The 17,116-nt window shown below is 41.8% G+C and overlaps 3 protein-coding genes across 3 annotated transcripts; 2 read left to right on the forward strand and 1 right to left on the reverse strand.

Moving 5' to 3' along the window:
- Positions 1-237: 237 nt before the first annotated feature.
- Positions 238-7,591, forward strand: si:ch211-113e8.10 (E3 ubiquitin-protein ligase ZFP91). Its single transcript, XM_039811661.1, has 12 exons — positions 238-1,157; positions 1,451-1,488; positions 1,684-1,800; positions 2,238-2,265; positions 2,787-2,897; positions 2,986-3,078; positions 3,179-3,364; positions 3,530-3,580; positions 5,019-5,097; positions 5,299-5,413; positions 5,533-5,632; positions 5,748-7,591. The coding sequence occupies exons 1-12, from the start codon at positions 742-744 to the stop codon at positions 6,712-6,714; spliced, it is 2,301 nt and encodes a 766-aa protein (XP_039667595.1). The 5' UTR covers positions 238-741; the 3' UTR covers positions 6,715-7,591.
- Positions 7,592-7,672: 81 nt separating this feature from the next.
- Positions 7,673-9,178, reverse strand: si:ch211-113e8.11. The gene is made up of 2 exons (XM_039811675.1): positions 8,842-9,178; positions 7,673-8,726 (listed from the first exon to the last, which is right to left on the reverse strand). Exons 1-2 carry the CDS (start codon positions 8,922-8,924, stop codon positions 8,045-8,047), a joined length of 765 nt encoding a protein of 254 aa, XP_039667609.1. The 5' UTR covers positions 8,925-9,178; the 3' UTR covers positions 7,673-8,044.
- Positions 9,179-10,623: 1,445 nt separating this feature from the next.
- cntf (ciliary neurotrophic factor) lies at positions 10,624-15,179 on the forward strand. Its single transcript, XM_039811691.1, has 3 exons — positions 10,624-11,075; positions 13,507-13,821; positions 13,917-15,179. The coding sequence occupies exons 1-3, from the start codon at positions 10,953-10,955 to the stop codon at positions 14,088-14,090; spliced, it is 612 nt and encodes a 203-aa protein (XP_039667625.1). The 5' UTR covers positions 10,624-10,952; the 3' UTR covers positions 14,091-15,179.
- The last annotated feature ends 1,937 nt before the right edge of the window (positions 15,180-17,116 follow it).

A 17,116-nucleotide genomic window follows, 5' to 3' on the forward strand; every position in this document is an offset into this window, starting at 1 on the left:
TTTACGTGGGTCAATGTGTGTGGCAGGGAAAGTATTCTGCATGAATGAAACACATAATTACATTAATACTGTATTATGTATTATAAAACAAATCCGTTGCTAATTCTATTCAGGATCTTATATTCCAATTTTGTATCGTAAAGGGATAAAATCATGAAAAAAATATAGAAATACCCTTAAAACAAAGCTGATCTAACGTGCACTATAGTTCCCATGATGCCCCGGCAGGCATCCGCGTGTGCGATGCTTTTGCACGCCTGCTGCTGTCTGTCTTTGCAGATTTATAAACAATGCAGCTAGGCCGACTCATCTGCAAAACGCACACAGGGAAATCCACATGATTTTTATAGCTGCTAAAATGCGTTACCGCTCCTGAACGTAACCTCAGTTTACATTTGGCTTAAAGGAGACGCAACAAAGCGCACAAAATGGTTGTGCTCCAGGCCCGGGCGAATAAGTAGGTTTACTATAGCTTTAAGAACGCGAAATAGTGTCTGCTTCTTTAAAATTATATCGGATAATTGCAGAATAGATAATTAAGAAAAGTTTTCAATTTCTAATTAGTAAATATATGCATTTAATTTGCGACGAATCCAACGCATTCACAGAAAATGCCCCACTGTTGGATAAAGGCCGCTTACAATCAAAACGTCTTTAAACCAGATGTCCGTTTTTCCTCACATTGCTAAACCTACTTGAATTTAAGCTGAATTTTAAGCAGGCTGAAGTGTCCTCACGGTGATGGAACCGGCGGGCGACCGAACCGGGGGTGTAAATAAAGGTGAAGAGCCGGCGGAGGACAAGGCCGCAGAAGAAACCCCAGCCACCAGTACAACCGTTACCCCGCGGAGGGGTCTCAGAGAGCGGGGAGCGTGCCGCCCGAGGACCAGCGTCTCTGCTTCAATACCAGACGTTAACGGAGCAGCGTCGAGCCCGCAGAGCTCAGGACGAGTTTTAAGAGACAGGTCAACGAGGGCAGTACCGGCCTGGCTGAAGGACACCAAGAGCGACGACGACGACGAAGACGAACCGAGCCCGGACACCGGTGCGACAAAGCGGAGGAAAGTTTCCAACTCGAAGCGGAAGAAAATTTCTGAATCTGCGGGTTCGGCTGAGGCTGGAGGGGGGGTCGCAGGTGAAAGCCTTCAAGGCACAGAGTACGTTTTTAATTGAACAGTCATACCTAATAGATAACTACATGTGTTTATATAGAGCCTGTCTAGACTTAAAACTTGTGTGTTTATGTCGGTGGGGTCAGTTCCTGTCAAAAGCACGCCTTCAGCATAGCTCATCCCCTTTCTGCAGCTCTGCATAAAGAAGGGTGGAGTAAACTTACCTGGCTAAATTACAAATTGTGACATTTGTATTCAGATGATAAAATTTTGAAATGCATTGTCGTATTATAGATATGATGATGATTTCAGACCTGTTTTTTCCCCCTTATCTGCAGCTCAGAGGACCCCAAGAAACCTGCCACAGATGCTCAAGGTAATCAGAGAAATGTTGGGGGGAAAAAACTTTAATATGTCTCTTGCTAAAGCTACATTTTAAAAGTTAAATCACATTCTATATGTGCAAGTGGATTTCACATAGAGCTGGCTTGTGTGTGGTTGTGTCTGCGCATGCCTGTACACTTATGTCATACAGTATGTTTGATGGCATGCTTCTGCTCCCTCACTTTAGCTCTACCCTCCAGACGCCCCCCAGCCCAGACTCGTGCCAAGCCCCTGTCTGGCAGGGCTGTCCGCGGCTCTGCCAAGCCTGTGTGTAAGACCGAACCTGGAATGGAGAATCCAGCTGGTGAGCAACCTGTTGACAGTGAGCTACAATGGTTCAACATGTGGGCTTATAATTCACAAATCAACATGCAGAAGCACTGAAGCGTTATGCTCATTACTACTTCTCAGGATATTATTTATTCTATAGGAAATCATCAGTGACACCCTATTTAGTAGATAAGGGAAGGTTGTGATTATGGTTTTTCTGTGTAAATAATGGGATCAGTTCTGCCTTTTTGAGTTAAAAATCTGGGTGCAATCCTTTTTTGTCCCCTACCTTTTACTTCCAAAAATTCACTAGACCGCTTGCAGTAGACTGCAGTATTCTTTCATCCCTTTCCCATTTTGCATCATACATGTGTACATATATCTAAAATTGAAGGTTGAAGTGGCTAAAAGTATTTTTGTTGCTTTTCTCAAACTTGTGCCCTCTGTATTATTTCTCTGTTTGTCACGCAGCAGTGGAAGGAGAGGTAAAAAATGATATGTGAGTATATTTTTGTCCCTTTGGGTGAACATAATATGAACATTGTAAGCTGGAGTTGTATTCTTTTACAAAATGCCATAATATATGGTCACTTTATAAATATTTCAAAACAAAATCACACATATTCCTTGAGACAGCATCAGTTAGGTAGGTGGGAAAGTTTGCATTTTGTAATTTGGGTCAACACTATTTAAAGATGTGATTATATAGGATTTTATCAACAGTCTATCTTTTAGATTTACTGACAGTAACAGACATACAGTGTGTATACAGTATATACACTGTGTGTGTACTTGGTCTGTCTGTGGGGTTATGCAGTATCATTTTGAAATGAAAAAAAAAAATACAGGTATTAACTTTAACAATAGAGTAGCTGTATGACGTATCATATATATAATAAGCATAAATCTGAGCCCATGGATTTTAAAGTATACTGTCTTGTATATGGTAAAAGTGTGTGACTAAGTAAGAGTGGTGCTGTGTTTTGATGGCCGCTGTGTTTTGCACTTATGCTGTCTCAGTAAAAAGAAAGAGGAGGAAAGCGAGGATGTTGCTGAACCACTCTTCGATGATGAAGACCCTCCATTTCGGGATGACCCAAACGATCTCAGCTACCAGCCACAGAGTCAGAGGTACACTTTTCTCAAGCGCATTCACTTGACCCTGTAGAAACAGAAAGTGGGGAAATCTGTTTCAAGTGATTTGTTGTTTTGCTTTCAGTGGTGCAGAGGAAGAAGAGGGTCTGAGCAGTGATGAAGACCTTCCTTTTACAGATGACCTAAATGACCAGAGCTACGACCCGAAGGCTGAACGGTGTGTGCGTGCGTGCGTGCGTGTGTGTGTGTGTGTGTAAATTAGACATAAACACCATATTTTTTTGTTCAGTATCTGAACATTTCTCTTTTTGTCTTAGGGATGCCCCTAAACCTAAGCGCAGAGCTCCTCCTAGACAGAAGGAGAAGAAAGAGAAAGAAAAGGCACCTAAAAAAGAGAAAGAGGTTGCTGATATAAAGATAGAAGGTTTGGACAACTTGGAGAGTTTGGAAGAAGAAGTAAAGCTTGAGGAAGAAATGGTGGAGGACCCGGATGGACCCAGGAAGTAAGCACAGTACCAGTCAATGTATACCAAGTTATCAATAGGATAGATTCACATTACTTGTATGTCTACTTAGCTACTGTTGCATGTGAAATCTGAATGTAACGTGTGTCTGTTTGTATGGTTACAAAGCAAATTTTAAAATGTTATTTTTTCCTTCTGTATTAGGAGAGGCCGGCGGAAAAAAGACGATAAAACCCCACGGCTGCCAAAGAGAAGGTGAGGTTGATGTCTGTTTTAGGGCATCGTAATTATTACTAAAGTGAATCATCCTGTCAATATTTCACCTAGAAATAAAGCATATGGCAGTGATTAATGTTTGACATGGTGAGCAACGAATTTGGATATACACTCACCTAAAGGATTATTAGGAACACCTGTTACATTTCTCGTTAATGCAATTATCTAATCAACCAATCACATGGCAGCTGCTTCAATGCATTTAGGGGTGTCGTCCAGGTCTAGACATTCTCCTGAACTCCAAACTGAATGTCAGAATGGGAAAGAAAGGTGATCTAAGCAGCTTTGAGCGTGGCATGGTTGTTGGTGCCAGACGGGCTAGTCTGAGTATTTCACAATCTGTTCAGTTACTGGGATTTTCACACACAACCATTTCTAGGGTTTACAAAGAATGGTCTGAAAAAGGAAAAACATCCAGTATGCGGCAGTCCTGTGGGCAAAAATGCCTTGTTGATGCTAGAGGTCAGAGGAGAATGGGCCGAGTGATTCCAGCTGATAGAAGATCAACTTTGACTCAAATAACCACTCGTTACAACCGAGGTATGCAGCAAAGCATTTGTGAAGCAACAACACGCACAACCTTGAGGCGGATGGGCTACACCAGCAGAAGACCCCACTGGGTACCACTCATCTCCACTAAAAATAGGAAAATGAGGCTACAATTTGCACAAGCTCACCAAAATTGGACAGTTGAAGACTGTAAAAATGTTGCCTGGTCTGATGAGTCTCGGTTTCTGTTAAGACATTCAGATGGTAGAGTCAGAATTTGGCGTAAACAGAATGAGAACATGGATCCGTCATGCCTTGTTACCACTGTGCAGGCTGCTGGTGGTGGTGTAATGGTGTGGGGGATGTTTTCTTGGCACACTTTAGGCCCCTTAGTACCAATTGGGTATCGTTTAAATGCCACAGCCTACCTGAGCATTGTTTCTGACCATGTCCATCCCTTTATGACCTCCATGTACCCATCTTCTGATGACTACTTCCAGCAGGAGAATGCACCATGTCATAAAGCTTGAATCATTTCAAATTGGTTTCTTGAACATGACAATGAGTTTACTGTACTAAAATGGCCCTCACAGTCACCAGATCTCAACCCAATAGAACATCTTTGGGATGTGGTGGAACGGGAGCTTCGTGCCCTGGATGTGCATCCCACAAATCTCCATCAACTGCAAGATGTTATCCTATCAATATGGGCCAACGTTTCTAAAGAATGCTTCCAGCACCTTGTTGAATCAATGCCATGAAGAATTAAGGCAGTTCTGAAGGCAAAAGGGGGTCAAACACGATATTAGTATGGTGTTCCTAATAATCCTTTAGGTGAGTGTATGTGATATATCCACGAGGAGTTGAGATTCATTTAATTTGTGGTTTCAGCACTGTTACATTGCAATGACGTGCTTCCCCTACACAGGAAGAAGCCCCCAGTGCAGTATGTGCGCTGTGAAATGGAGGGATGTGGGACAGTCCTGGCTCATCCTCGCTACCTACAGGTCTGTCTCAGCAGTCTGTCACAGCTTATTTACATCTGTCACTCCAAGCTATGAATCGTTCAAATGTAGTGATTGGGAATCTATTCCAAACTTTTGTATAGACCATTTGGTTTTCAAACATATGCCGTTTTCAGTCTAACTCCTGCATCATCCTGTTAGTGATGCTCTGTTTTTACATGTTTTCTTTGTTCTGCACACCAGCACCATATAAAGTACCAGCACTTGCTCAAGAAGAAATATGTATGTCCTCACCCTTCTTGTGGAAGGCTTTTCCGACTACAGAAGCAGCTGCTGCGTCACGCAAAACACCACACAGGTACACCTACAGTACACATGTATACATAAAACATGCATTAGGTTCGATCTGTGTCTGACCACTTCTTGTTATAATTGATAAGAGAACACACCTCTATTTTGAGTGTTTTGTTATTGTAGACCAGAGGGACTACATCTGTGAGTTCTGTGCTCGTGCCTTCAAGAGCTCCCACAACCTGGCTGTGCACCGCATGATTCACACTGGAGAGAAGCCCCTGCAGTTAGTACTTCTCTGTTTACAGTTTTTGCTTGTTTGCTTTCTTCGTTCTTCATTCTCTTAAAATGTCCAAGATTTCTTGAATACATGCATTGTCTCTAAAATTTTTTCCCCATAGGTGTGAAATCTGTGGCTTCACATGTCGTCAAAAGGCGTCTCTCAACTGGCACATGAAGAAGCATGATGCTGATGCCACTTATCAGTTCGCCTGCTCAATTTGTGGCAAGAAGTTTGAGAAGAAGGACTGCGTGGTGGCCCATAAGGCTAAGAGTCACCCCGAGGTGCTCATCGCTGAGGCTCTGGCAGCCAACGCTGGCGCCCTCATCACAACCCCTGCCTCCCTGCTGGAGCTTCAAGGAAACCCCATGCAAGCAGAGGTCACAAGCCTGGACATGAGCCAAATAGGGCAGTGTGGGCAGATGGACCAGCTGAGCAATGACGGGCAAGTGGCTCAGGTGTCCCAGATGGGTCATGTGACCCAACAAGTGAGTCACCAGGTGGTTTTACTGGGACAAGACCAGAGCCTCCATACCATGCAAGTACCAGTGACAATTGCCCTGTCCCCCATCGACCCCCCTTCGCCAGCTGACAACCAGCAGCAGACTCACCTCCAGCTCCAGATGCCCGTCCAGTTTGTGCAGGCTGCTCAGCAGCCACAGCAGCCCCAAATCCAACAACTGACCCTCCACTCCAGCTCGGTGCTGACCCAGCATCAACCCCAGCTTCACCCTCTTCAGTCATACTCCTCCCAGCAGCAGAGCCAGGGGCAGACACAGATTCTTCAAATGACCTTCCAGCCGGTCAGCCAGTCTCAGACCCACATTCAGCAGATCCCCATTCTAGCCACCTCTCAGCAGCGCTCTCCTCTCCTGTCCTCATCCCAGCCCCAGTCCCTGAACCCAGCCTCCACTAACGGGGACAGCCTTATTCTGGACAATCCGGTGCTCTCGTCTTCCTCTCCGTCAGCCAGCTCCCTTGTGCAGACAGAAGTTATGGGGGAGGATGGTGTGGTCTGGGAGCAGACAGGACACAGGGAAGTTCACTCGGACAGCACTGAGAGACATGTGGAGCAGACTCTCATGTAAAACAAAGATAGTGCACACAAAACAGAAGATAGAGGCAGATTGCCATCAGTGACCTAATATACTGTATTGCAATGTTTGAGCTAAATGTAGGAGCACCAGTATATTATGTACTGTCCACTTATAGTCATATTTGGTAGCTTTTTAGAATATCTGTATCAGGGAAAGATATGTGTATGTATGTGTAAGTTGTTGCCTTTGTACATACGTCCTGTAAACTTAACTAGCCTTTTATGTGAGTGTGTGTGTAATGATGCTGAGGTTATGTTACAAAGCTGTTGCTATTATGCATACCTCTTAGTAATATATAGCACACACACCTAGTGTGTGGCATCAAGGTTCCTATTGGAATCAACTCTATATTATGAATTAACACAAAACCTGTATTAGAAAGCTATAAACAGACCCCAATGTGAGGAGAGTAAATTCTCTTATAATAAATAGGCAGCTATTTTTTTCAGTTAGTGTCCATATCTACTGTAAAGCCTTTATTTGGCAAGGTTATGAGAAAATATAATAGAAAACTATCTAAACTGTCAAAAAGAAACATTTCAAAACCTAAAAAGGAATGGACAAAAAATGTTTGACAGTCTTATAAAGGTATTCATATTTTAACTATTTTGGCAGTGCCCTTTAACGTGTTTCACTCACAGCTTTTAGCTGTGCAGCTGTTTGTTGGCTGTTGGCCAACAAACAGCGCTGGCTGTAGACATTGAAGGAATAATAACCTAAATAATGTATGTACTACTCACAAAGGTCCCTGGTCATTATAGGCAGCCAAACTGTGACCTTGGATACTGTAAATCACACATGAACCCTTAATAGCAAGCACAGTCACTGAATCCCTAAGACTATTAAACTCAAAATGTGTCATAACCTTTGAAGTGTAATGTAATTTGAAAAGCAAAGCGATGTTAAAAACCTTGGAGCATATGTCAATATGAAATCAGAGGATGTGTGGTAGAGCAAACACAAACGGTTCATTTATAAGATGTAAATAAACGTCTTAACATTTATCCAGAGTATTCACTGACAGTTTGAGAACACAATCAAAACAAATAACACACCCAAGAAAACCAACAGCATTTCTCTTCAACTGGGGCAGCTATAGTTTAGTTGGCTTGAGGTCAACCATTTACAGTAAGGTTGGTGGTTCAAGCCCCAGCTCCTTCTGTCCACATGTCAAAATGTCCTTGAGCAAGAACCACAAATTACTGTACGCCTGAGTCATTAATTGGTCCTAGAATGGATAGTGCACAATTTCTATAATATATATACACACTGAAAAAACATTTCACCCTAGTACTATTGCTTTAATGACAGAACACATCCATCAGGACATATTGATCTGCTCTCTTTCCCTCTGCATGGCATACTGCTTCATAGCTCGTTTAGGAGGAATCAAGGTGTTACTCAGTCCAACCTTTCTCTTCTTCACTTGCTGCCCTCCTAACTCTTCCTCTTTTGTCTCCTGATGGAGGTTCCGGGATCCTCTTCCAAATGAGCCACCTGCCTGGGACTCCTCTTGATCTGACGCTGATGTTTCTTCACTCACAGGTGGATGACAATCAGTGCGAGTCTGGAGGTCACTGTCATGAGCAAACTTGCATTTGATCCCAAACCTGCATCTCCCATCTTTCCTGTATGACACACACATCCTTTTACCTCCTATCTGGGAGGGTTTGGCCTGCATTGTGAGGGGGACGTGTTTCTGCAAGGCGCTGAGCTTTTGGTCTGCCTGAGCCTTGAAAGGGTTGGCAAACACACTGCCGTCCGAACACGTACGTAGAGAAGGAGGGGGTAGTTTATTGGAGGTGAGGGAACCCAGGGAAGGAGCAGGCAGAGTGGGCTGGCAGGCTGCAGAAGATGCTGGTTTATGGGCATGTGGTGATGATGAAGAGGGTTCCGGCTCCTCTTCCTCTGGTTCTGATTCACTGGAAGTTGAACCAGACTCCAGCAAGAAGTTGCGGGTCTTTTTGACAGCTGATGCCACCTCACCCATCTCCTCAACAAAACTTGGAAGATAGAAAAGGAGAGACGGAAAGGTTAACAGCCCATGCAAGCTAGCGTAATAGTATTTGTATCTGGCAATCTGTGTTTTGTGCTAGATGTTTTTAAGTGAATACTTACCCAACTCCACCACTGTTTACATCCTCTACATCTCCATCGCTGTCGGACTCCGAGGACACTCCGTAGCCAACCAGAGAGTTCATGACTTTAAAATCAACCGAAGCTAAGCTAGCTAGCTGGTTAGCTTGGTCTCAAAATCAAAGCACGCTATTGCTGTTCCCTAGAATCTTAACTTAAACAGTTGAATTGGTTAAATTATACAGCGGGGAAATATTTAATCATTCCCATTTCCTCTTGAAATTAAGGTTTAAGGTTTAAGGTCTAACGTTAGCTGCCGTCATTTAGCCGCTGCTCCGTGTTTACATTCTAGCTGCTGCCTGCATTGACACCTGCAGCACAGGCGTGGTATTGCATCCTTAAATCATTACCAGCCCACAATACACAAACATTGATCTATTAACTTATTGGAACGAAAATTCATAGGGATATTATATAGTGTAGTATAATCTTTATACATTTATTACTTTTGTAATGCATTGTGGAACATGTTTAGATTTTTTTTAATAACTTCTTGCTTCCTTTCTTATAGCCTATTACAAAAAGTGGTGACTATATCAATTTTGTAATATAGCCTATTCTCATTTTCATTATATAACAATCTGAAAAAGACAATATATTTGCATATATTTCATGATACTGTAGGCTATATGTGTAGTAAGTTAATTCAATTTTAAAATAGCCCAACAGCTTCAAATTAAGAGATCACAAATGTGCCTTAAATGGCTTGCTTTAGGCTACAATCTGTAGGCTACAGCATACGACACCCTTTATCCTTAAAACCTCAATTTTAAGGTGTTTTTAATAATGTTTATTTTCCAATATCCAGATTTGGCAGATTTGACCTAACTACTGAGTCATACCAGTTACTTTTATGACATTTTACCGGCTTTATTGTAATTTATTGTTATTTGAGGCACATCCTTCCCAAGCAAACGTTTATTGAATATTTCATTATGCTTTGTCTGTGTGTGTGTGTGTGTGTGTGTGTGTGTGTGTGTGTGTGTGTGTGTGTGTGTGTGTGTGTGTGTGTGTGTGTGTGTGTGTGTGTGTGTGTGTGTGGTTGTTTAAAAAAAAAAAGAAATCCCCAAGATGCAGATTAGTCCACTAACTCCGTGCATTTGTCCCTGCTCTAAATTAGTATTGTCACCTTGTGGAATTCATAAACTCTATAAATCACAAATTGTTTGGCATTGTGCATGCTGGCTTACTGACATGGCTTCCTGGTAGTCTAAATGGAACAAACCCATCCGCTATGTCACCTGTTGCTTTTCTGCTATGACAAGTAAGCATTTATGAGCGGGTTCCTAATAATATACCCTAGTTATACATTTATTCCAAATTAAAAGACATAGCAGGCCTCTAATCTTTGCTACAATGTCATGACATCAACACTAAAATTAATTTTGATAACGAGAAGAATACATTTAGTCAAATCACCATAACAGTCCTTTGTTGGTACTTGCAATTTATTTTATAATGGTAGCACAGTAAGGTTTGTAGCAATACCACACTATAAAAAGGCCTGAATTTAAAAGTATAAGTAGCCTAAACATGGTGAAATAGCCTACTTGATTTGGCCTATTTGATATTTCCGGTAGGCTAGTTTATCTGGTTTTGCTGTGATCTTTGTATAGCCCACTTTTCTCATAAAGAGGACATATTGAAATAGTCTAAGCAACATCCTTCTTAAATTTAGACCATCTTTGGTTTTGTCACTACCAGTAAACCAGATAAGCTCCTCATGAATAAGTTGATGAGCAGTTCCCTCCTCCACTCCCTGGCTCTCCGCCCCCGCTCGTCCCGTTAAATTCCTCCTGCTTGGCATCAGGTTCCCGGGGGAAAGGGCGGAGAATTGGCCGCTAACTCTGTAACATAAGTAACAAACAGTGAGCAGACACACTAAAACTAGTTTTACCGAAACCTGAGAAGAGAAGATAAGCGGCTCTGGTTTTAGCCTAATTAACGCTGCGCTGGCCGGAGAACGGAAGGGCAGTGCATGACCGGGAATCCGGTGTTGTCGGGATGAGGCAGGCGTCACATGGGAGTATATTAGGGTGGCTGTTGCTTTGCGCGTTTACTGTGTCTTCCTGGTAGAGACAGCTTGAGGTCCGATGGCAGCCAGGCGGACTAGAGGTATGACCGGCGGCTCGGATCTGAGCAGGGCCACCGTGGCCCGGGCTACTGCTATAGCTGAGCTTCTGCGCTATGAGTGCTCCATTTTACTGGAACTTTATGTGAGTAGGCTACACTACAGGAGCTTAATGTTTCCATTGGCTACAACCTGCCACCAGCACTTCAGTGTGTGTGTGTGTGTGTGTGTGTGTGTGTGGGGGGAGTAAGAACTAGGCCAAGGTTAAATGGAAAATTAATAGATTTGTGTGTGTGTGTGTGTGTGTGTGTGTGTGTGTGTGTGTGTGTGTGTGTGTGTGTGTGTGTGTGTGTGTGTGTGTGTGTGTGTGTGTGTGTGTCATGGTTGTCTTCTGCCTCTAACTTTGTGTGTGTTTCTGAATAAGAAGTACATGGACAAAGAATGATGAAAGGGATGCGTGCAAAAGCAAGATTAGAAGCAGGGAGTGTGTGTGTATCTGTGTGTAAGAAAAGTAAATTATGTCTAGGACAGCAGGGGGTAGGAATGCAGAGTGGAGGGGGTGAACTCAGTTGGAATGACAGGGGTGGGCGTTTTCTCTGGCACAAACTTATCGATGCCTGGGCACGAAGCCTTCATCTTCTTTCCACAAGCCTGTGTCTCTTTGCCGATAGGTGTGAGAGCTACCGGTTATTAAAACTTCTTGGTTTCTTGCCAGTTCACTGCCTCATCCTTCCTTTCATGTGTCTCGCTTGGAGCAAGGGAGTGGCCTGGCATCGCCTATAACTTTCATCCATTCCCAGGATTTGACCTTTATTTCCTCTACCCTTCATGTCATTTTCTTTCTGTTACAGTTTTGTATTACTGACTTTGTGGCCATAGTTTTTGGAAGTATTGCTGCACCTCTTAAGCTCCAGCAACTGAAGCGTTCTAGTTAACACACCATGAAGTGATTAGATATGTCTCAGGCTGTTATACTGAAATGTTGTAGCTCCTGTGTTTTCTCTTTATTGGCTGGAAGAATTGTCTCTGAAGTAGGATTTAGTTGCATCCAATGCAGATAAAATATTTTTCAGGCAGCGTACTATTTATTTCTTCCAGGCGAGCTGTCCCTTGCCTATTCATTGGGTGAGAAAACACTCATTTGCAGCATCTGTTTAATATCTCTTAAATCATTGTCAGCATCTACCACGTTATCATAATTCACAATGATCCATGAGAATATTGTCTCTATCGCTTCCCAGGGAATTCAAAACTGCCAGAATCACATTTCCTCTGCAGTCTCAGCAGGAAACATTAAATTCCCCCCTGACTCTCAGAGCGTACAGGTCACATTAGGCCACTCTGTCACACTGGTACTAGCTTGCACGTAGTGTTCAACATTAACGCCTCAGTATAATGTCACAAGGAGGCCTCTGGGATTCACAACTCACTCAAGTACTAAAAGCTGATGCCAGCTACAATCATGCCTGCGAAGTGGCCATTCAACATCATCAGACAGATCATAATAGCTCTGAGAGTACAAATTCGCTATCTTTGTTATATTATAATTTATAAATATAGGTAGATATAGGCCTACAGTAGGCCTATGGATTTTATATTAATGTTAAAGAAAAAGTTTCATATTTTGGGAAATAGGCCTATTCACCTTCTTGTAGTGAGTTAGATGAGAAGATACCACTCTCATGTCTTTAAGGCATACCTGCCAACACTCCCGGGTTTCTCCGGTTTTATCTCCCAGACCCCTCCCAGTTTGTTATTTCTCCCGGGAAACTCCTGTAATTTGCATGGCCCAAACTCCTTTATAAATAATCAGACCAATATGTTTGTCTAATGTTGACCAGTTGCCAGATCTTGTATGAAACGCATCCTATTCACACAATCCACACACCATGTACAATTTTCAACCTGTTTTTCACCTCAACCTGGCAACCTATAACCCAGTTGCGCAGTTGATCTCTGCGCAAGCTTCGCGGAAAGTTCAGACCCAAAAGCGAGTCGATAAAAATGACAGGTGAAGGCGGTGTTCCCGCAAAGAAATCGAAATATAGCTGTAAATTTCAACAGTGTTGGGAGCAACAATTTACATGCATCTTACCTAGTCATATCGACAACCTCCATGCTTTTTGTAAGGTGTGTCGCCTTGATTTTAATGTAGCGCACGGCGGAAAAAAATGACATTACCCAGCACATTAAAACACAGCGGGTCTTACAGTAGGCTACACTTAACTTTTTTGAAAGTCATGTTATTTTACACCATATTTATTCCATATAGTATGGTATTGTATGTGTTTTTTTTCTTGCTTCTGTGGTGCTTCAGTGTTATTTTAACTTGCTTATTTTAACCTTTTACTTATTGACTCAATAAAACCTTACTGGAATTGTGCTGAACACTAATCCCTCTTCATGATCTTGAATATAGTGCCACATTTCTGTCAAAAAGTGAAAGCATTTTTCAATCTTCCACTTATGCACTTCACTTCCAACTCCTCCTCTTTCTTTTCGTCATGAATGTCTTCCCAAATCTCACTTCTGTTTTTAATTTTCACCCTCTTTGTTTTCTCTCTTTCCCCCTCAAGAGAAAGAAGGAGAGTTTCACTGCAGATGTTACGGTGACAGAAAGTCGTCTGGTGTCTGTCCCTCCTCCTTCCTCCCAACTGGAAACCAGAGATAAGCTCTGGTGTCTCCACTCTGCTCTGCTACAGTGCCGCAGCTTTCTGGAGAGAGCCATCACCAAAGAGGAAGAGCAGCTAGGCGGTGGGAAGAAAGGTGATTATGAGACCCAGAGGAAGATGGTGAAGGAGAGATTGTCGCTTCTCTTAATCAACACTGGAGAACTCCTCAAAACTGCTGGTGGCGTGATGATCCTGACTCCCAGCTCGGAGGGCTTGGAGGTAGGTGATGATGTTGACAGAGGTGTTGATGATGGTGAAAGTGCTGGAGAGATATTAAGGCAGAGCTTGGTGATCTTTCCTCTTCTTGTTGGCAGTTAGACGGTCCGACCATTCTGTTTGAGCTGAAGCTTTGGGTATACCGGATCTTCGAAGAGGTGGACTACTGGACCAAGACGGCCATCACCACCTTGCAAGCCCTGCCCTCGGTAATAGCTAAGGAGCGAGCGAGGACTACGCGAGTCAGGAGCACGAGAAGTGCTCGGAGATGAGGCAGAGACGGTAGAAGTCTGTGTGTGTGGGCAAAGAGGACTAATGAGAGAGGAAAAAAAGGTTAGGAAGAGAGAGAAAGAGGTGAGTAAAGGAATCAGAAGATGAAGCAAGGCGTTCAGCCAGGGGCCAAAGTGAGAAACATGTGTGGTGTTAAAAAGAAAGAGGAATGAAAATAGCCAGCCGAGAGGGAGACACAGATCCCTACTGACACAGGGAGATGAGTGGGTTGGGTTATTTTTAGGTCATTAAGCCCCCTTTACATGAACAGAGGCCGTAGACAGAGAGGGAGCAAGATACCATGTTTATCATAGCTATTAACATTTGTTTAACACGTTTATTTTAAGTATGAGTCTAATACAACTTTATATGTATTGTTTACCTTGTAAGATGAAATCCAACAATGCATCTAGATTCAGAGTTAATATGCAGTTTCTTTCATTCTTTCTTTCTTTCTTTCTTTCTTTCTTTCTTTCTTTCTTTTACATTTTGGTATTGAGGAAACAACATAATTAACAGCAACTCTAAAAGCATGAACGTGTTTTCTCTTGCTAACATGAATATCTCACATTTATGGTTTTCCTCATGCGTTTTCACTCCTTTGATACAACTTATTGTTTAAGATATACTGCCAGGGTCCACTGCAGCTGACTGAGGAAGCAGTCAGCAAGGAGCACATTTAGATTTCATGCCGTCACCAGACTGAAGCTCTGATACACAGTTTTGACCATTGTGGCTGTAAATCATTCCACATAAGTTATTATCTGGGGATGTTCAGTGTTTAAAGGGAAACAAATATGTGTAACAGCACCCTCTAGTGTTTACATAGATGTATTCCTTCTTTCTTGATTTTTCCTCAGTAATTCTTATGTCAAAATATAATTTGTTCTTAATGTATTGTTGTGTTTTTAGGGCACTTTATTAGCAATGAAATCATGTCACAAGGTTTAAGAAGCAATACGTGTGATCCAACTGCAACATCAATAGTCAAAACTGATGGGAATGCAAAGGGGCACATAAGCAGGGAGTGTAAACACAATGTAAATAGTAAAAGTCTACAAACTTGATAAAATAACTTTATTTTTTGAAAATCGTAGTCTATAGTCTTTCAGTCTTAGTCATTTTTTTTAAACAAATGCATTATTACTTTAAATCATATAGTGAAATGGAAAAATGCCAAATTTCACTGTGTATTGATAAAGTAAAATATAATATATATATTATATATATATATATATATATATATATATATATATATATATATATATATATATATATATATATATATATATATATACTTGGTCTGAATTCAGTTAACTGAAAGTAAAGTGTTGTGTCTTTCAAATGATCCATTGGGCAATTAAAGCTTGCAGTGCAATAATCAACTTATAGTTGATAAGTTAACTTCTAATATGTTTGTTAAATAACCTGGGATGCGCAACTACTTAAATTTGCATCAGCCATAGACTCAGTTTGTCTTTAATGATGCGGGGTAAGAAAAAAAGAAGATACTGTAAATGGGATTGAATCCAACATATATAGCTCTTGACTAGACAACCAATATGATCCATGATAATGTGGACCACAAGGCAGAAACTGCATGTTGTGAGAAAAAAAATATATCAATAGGGGTTCAAAATAAAAGCAAAGAAACCTTAGCAGTGTTTTTCAAGATGAGGGGACCATTTGGTAATTTTACAGTTTAAGTTATGTCACTTTGATCAATTCGCGGCTTTCGTCGCTGTTTGTCACTTTGCCTGAGATTGAGTGACAAGTAGTACTCGCCCTGTTGTTTATTTGGTTGCCATGACTTTGCGAGTGATGACGTCCTATCACTGTTCCAGTTGCTAGCGCTAAAGGTGAGAGAGAGCGGATGACAGTTCGCTTGAGTTCAGTAGAGCAGACGGCTCTGCAGAGTCGTGTAATTACGACTTTATGACTTTTCATAAACAGCTGAAGGAGCGGCAGGGTGCGGTTTACATAGCGGAAACCCTGTTGTGCGTCTGCCCTATGTTTTTGATACCATGGCGGCAGAAATTTTAGCGTGGCGGGCCGCCATCAACATATCAACATTTATATACATTTATATGGGCCTTGTCACATGCTGTATAGATAAACTATTGTTAGGTGCACTGTGAGCCTAAACAAACCTGTGTGAGATTTTAGTGAGTCAAGGTACTCCAAACTGTTTCAGGATTCTGAAAACTGAATGTTGTTGCATTTGGTCGTTTGATCTCGGTCGCAATGATTAATTTCAAAGATGAAATGTAAACCCTAAGAAAATAAGAGTTACTGTTAATGTTTTGCATGCACTAAATGAAGAATGAAAATACATCATACAGTACAAATGCATCCAAAACATCTCATGATGCTTTGGAGTGCAGCACTTTTAATGTGATATACTGTAAATGCAATATTACATGCATTGCATTTGATGTTCCATGTATGAATTGGAGATGCGTTATGTTTTCTCTTTTTCATCCACTCTGATGATGAGCTATCTGCTGGACTACATACCTTTTCCCCAAAAAAGATTTTCCGGCTCTGTTCTTTGTTTTGAGTCTGGTTGGCCCTAGACCAGGAACAGTCAAAGAGAAGTTTGGCCAAATTTGACCAAAAATAACATTGTGTAAAAAAAAAAAAGTATGTTGTTACAGGTGTAACAGCCGAAAATGAACCAGGAAATCCGGTTTGAATAACACATTCATGAGTTATCAGACACAAAGCTATTACATAGTAATAGTATGTCAGCGTTTTACAGTGGAATGTTAACATGGTGGCAATTATTTTTTATTCTCTTACTCTGTGGAAGGTAAATAGAAAAATTACGCTGTATTCCACCAAGACTGGGACTATTGGACCAATGCATTGGTCTCATTGAAATGAATGAGGCTGCATATCTTTGACGCAGTATATTGTTGGTCTGAATGCAGCCTCAGAGCCTGTGCATTAGCTTCATGGGTCAACTGAGTAGTTCCAATGGCTTCCTATCATAGCCCTCGGTTCTTCTGTTTGTGTTGTCATGAGC

The sequence above is a fragment of the Perca fluviatilis genome, chromosome 1 (assembly GCF_010015445.1).
Source record: "Perca fluviatilis chromosome 1, GENO_Pfluv_1.0, whole genome shotgun sequence".
Taxonomy (NCBI): Eukaryota; Metazoa; Chordata; class Actinopteri; order Perciformes; family Percidae; genus Perca; species Perca fluviatilis.

Excerpts from the sequence above, each read along its gene's own strand:
- si:ch211-113e8.10 (XM_039811661.1), top strand. The coding sequence starts at position 742 with ATGGAACCGGCGGGCGACCGAACCGGGGGTGTAAATAAAGGTGAAGAG. Across the intron at positions 1,489-1,683 it reads ACCTGCCACAGATGCTCAAG|CTCTACCCTCCAGACGCCCC; the intron begins GTAATCAGAGAA and ends CCCTCACTTTAG. Across the intron at positions 5,098-5,298 it reads CTCATCCTCGCTACCTACAG|CACCATATAAAGTACCAGCA; the intron begins GTCTGTCTCAGC and ends TCTGCACACCAG.
- si:ch211-113e8.11 (XM_039811675.1), bottom strand. The coding sequence starts at position 8,924 with ATGAACTCTCTGGTTGGCTACGGAGTGTCCTCGGAGTCCGACAGCGAT. Across the intron at positions 8,727-8,841 it reads GTAAACAGTGGTGGAGTTGG|TTTTGTTGAGGAGATGGGTG; the intron begins GTAAGTATTCAC and ends CTATCTTCCAAG.
- cntf (XM_039811691.1), top strand. The coding sequence starts at position 10,953 with ATGGCAGCCAGGCGGACTAGAGGTATGACCGGCGGCTCGGATCTGAGC. Across the intron at positions 11,076-13,506 it reads CCATTTTACTGGAACTTTAT|AGAAAGAAGGAGAGTTTCAC; the intron begins GTGAGTAGGCTA and ends TTCCCCCTCAAG. Across the intron at positions 13,822-13,916 it reads CCAGCTCGGAGGGCTTGGAG|TTAGACGGTCCGACCATTCT; the intron begins GTAGGTGATGAT and ends TCTTGTTGGCAG.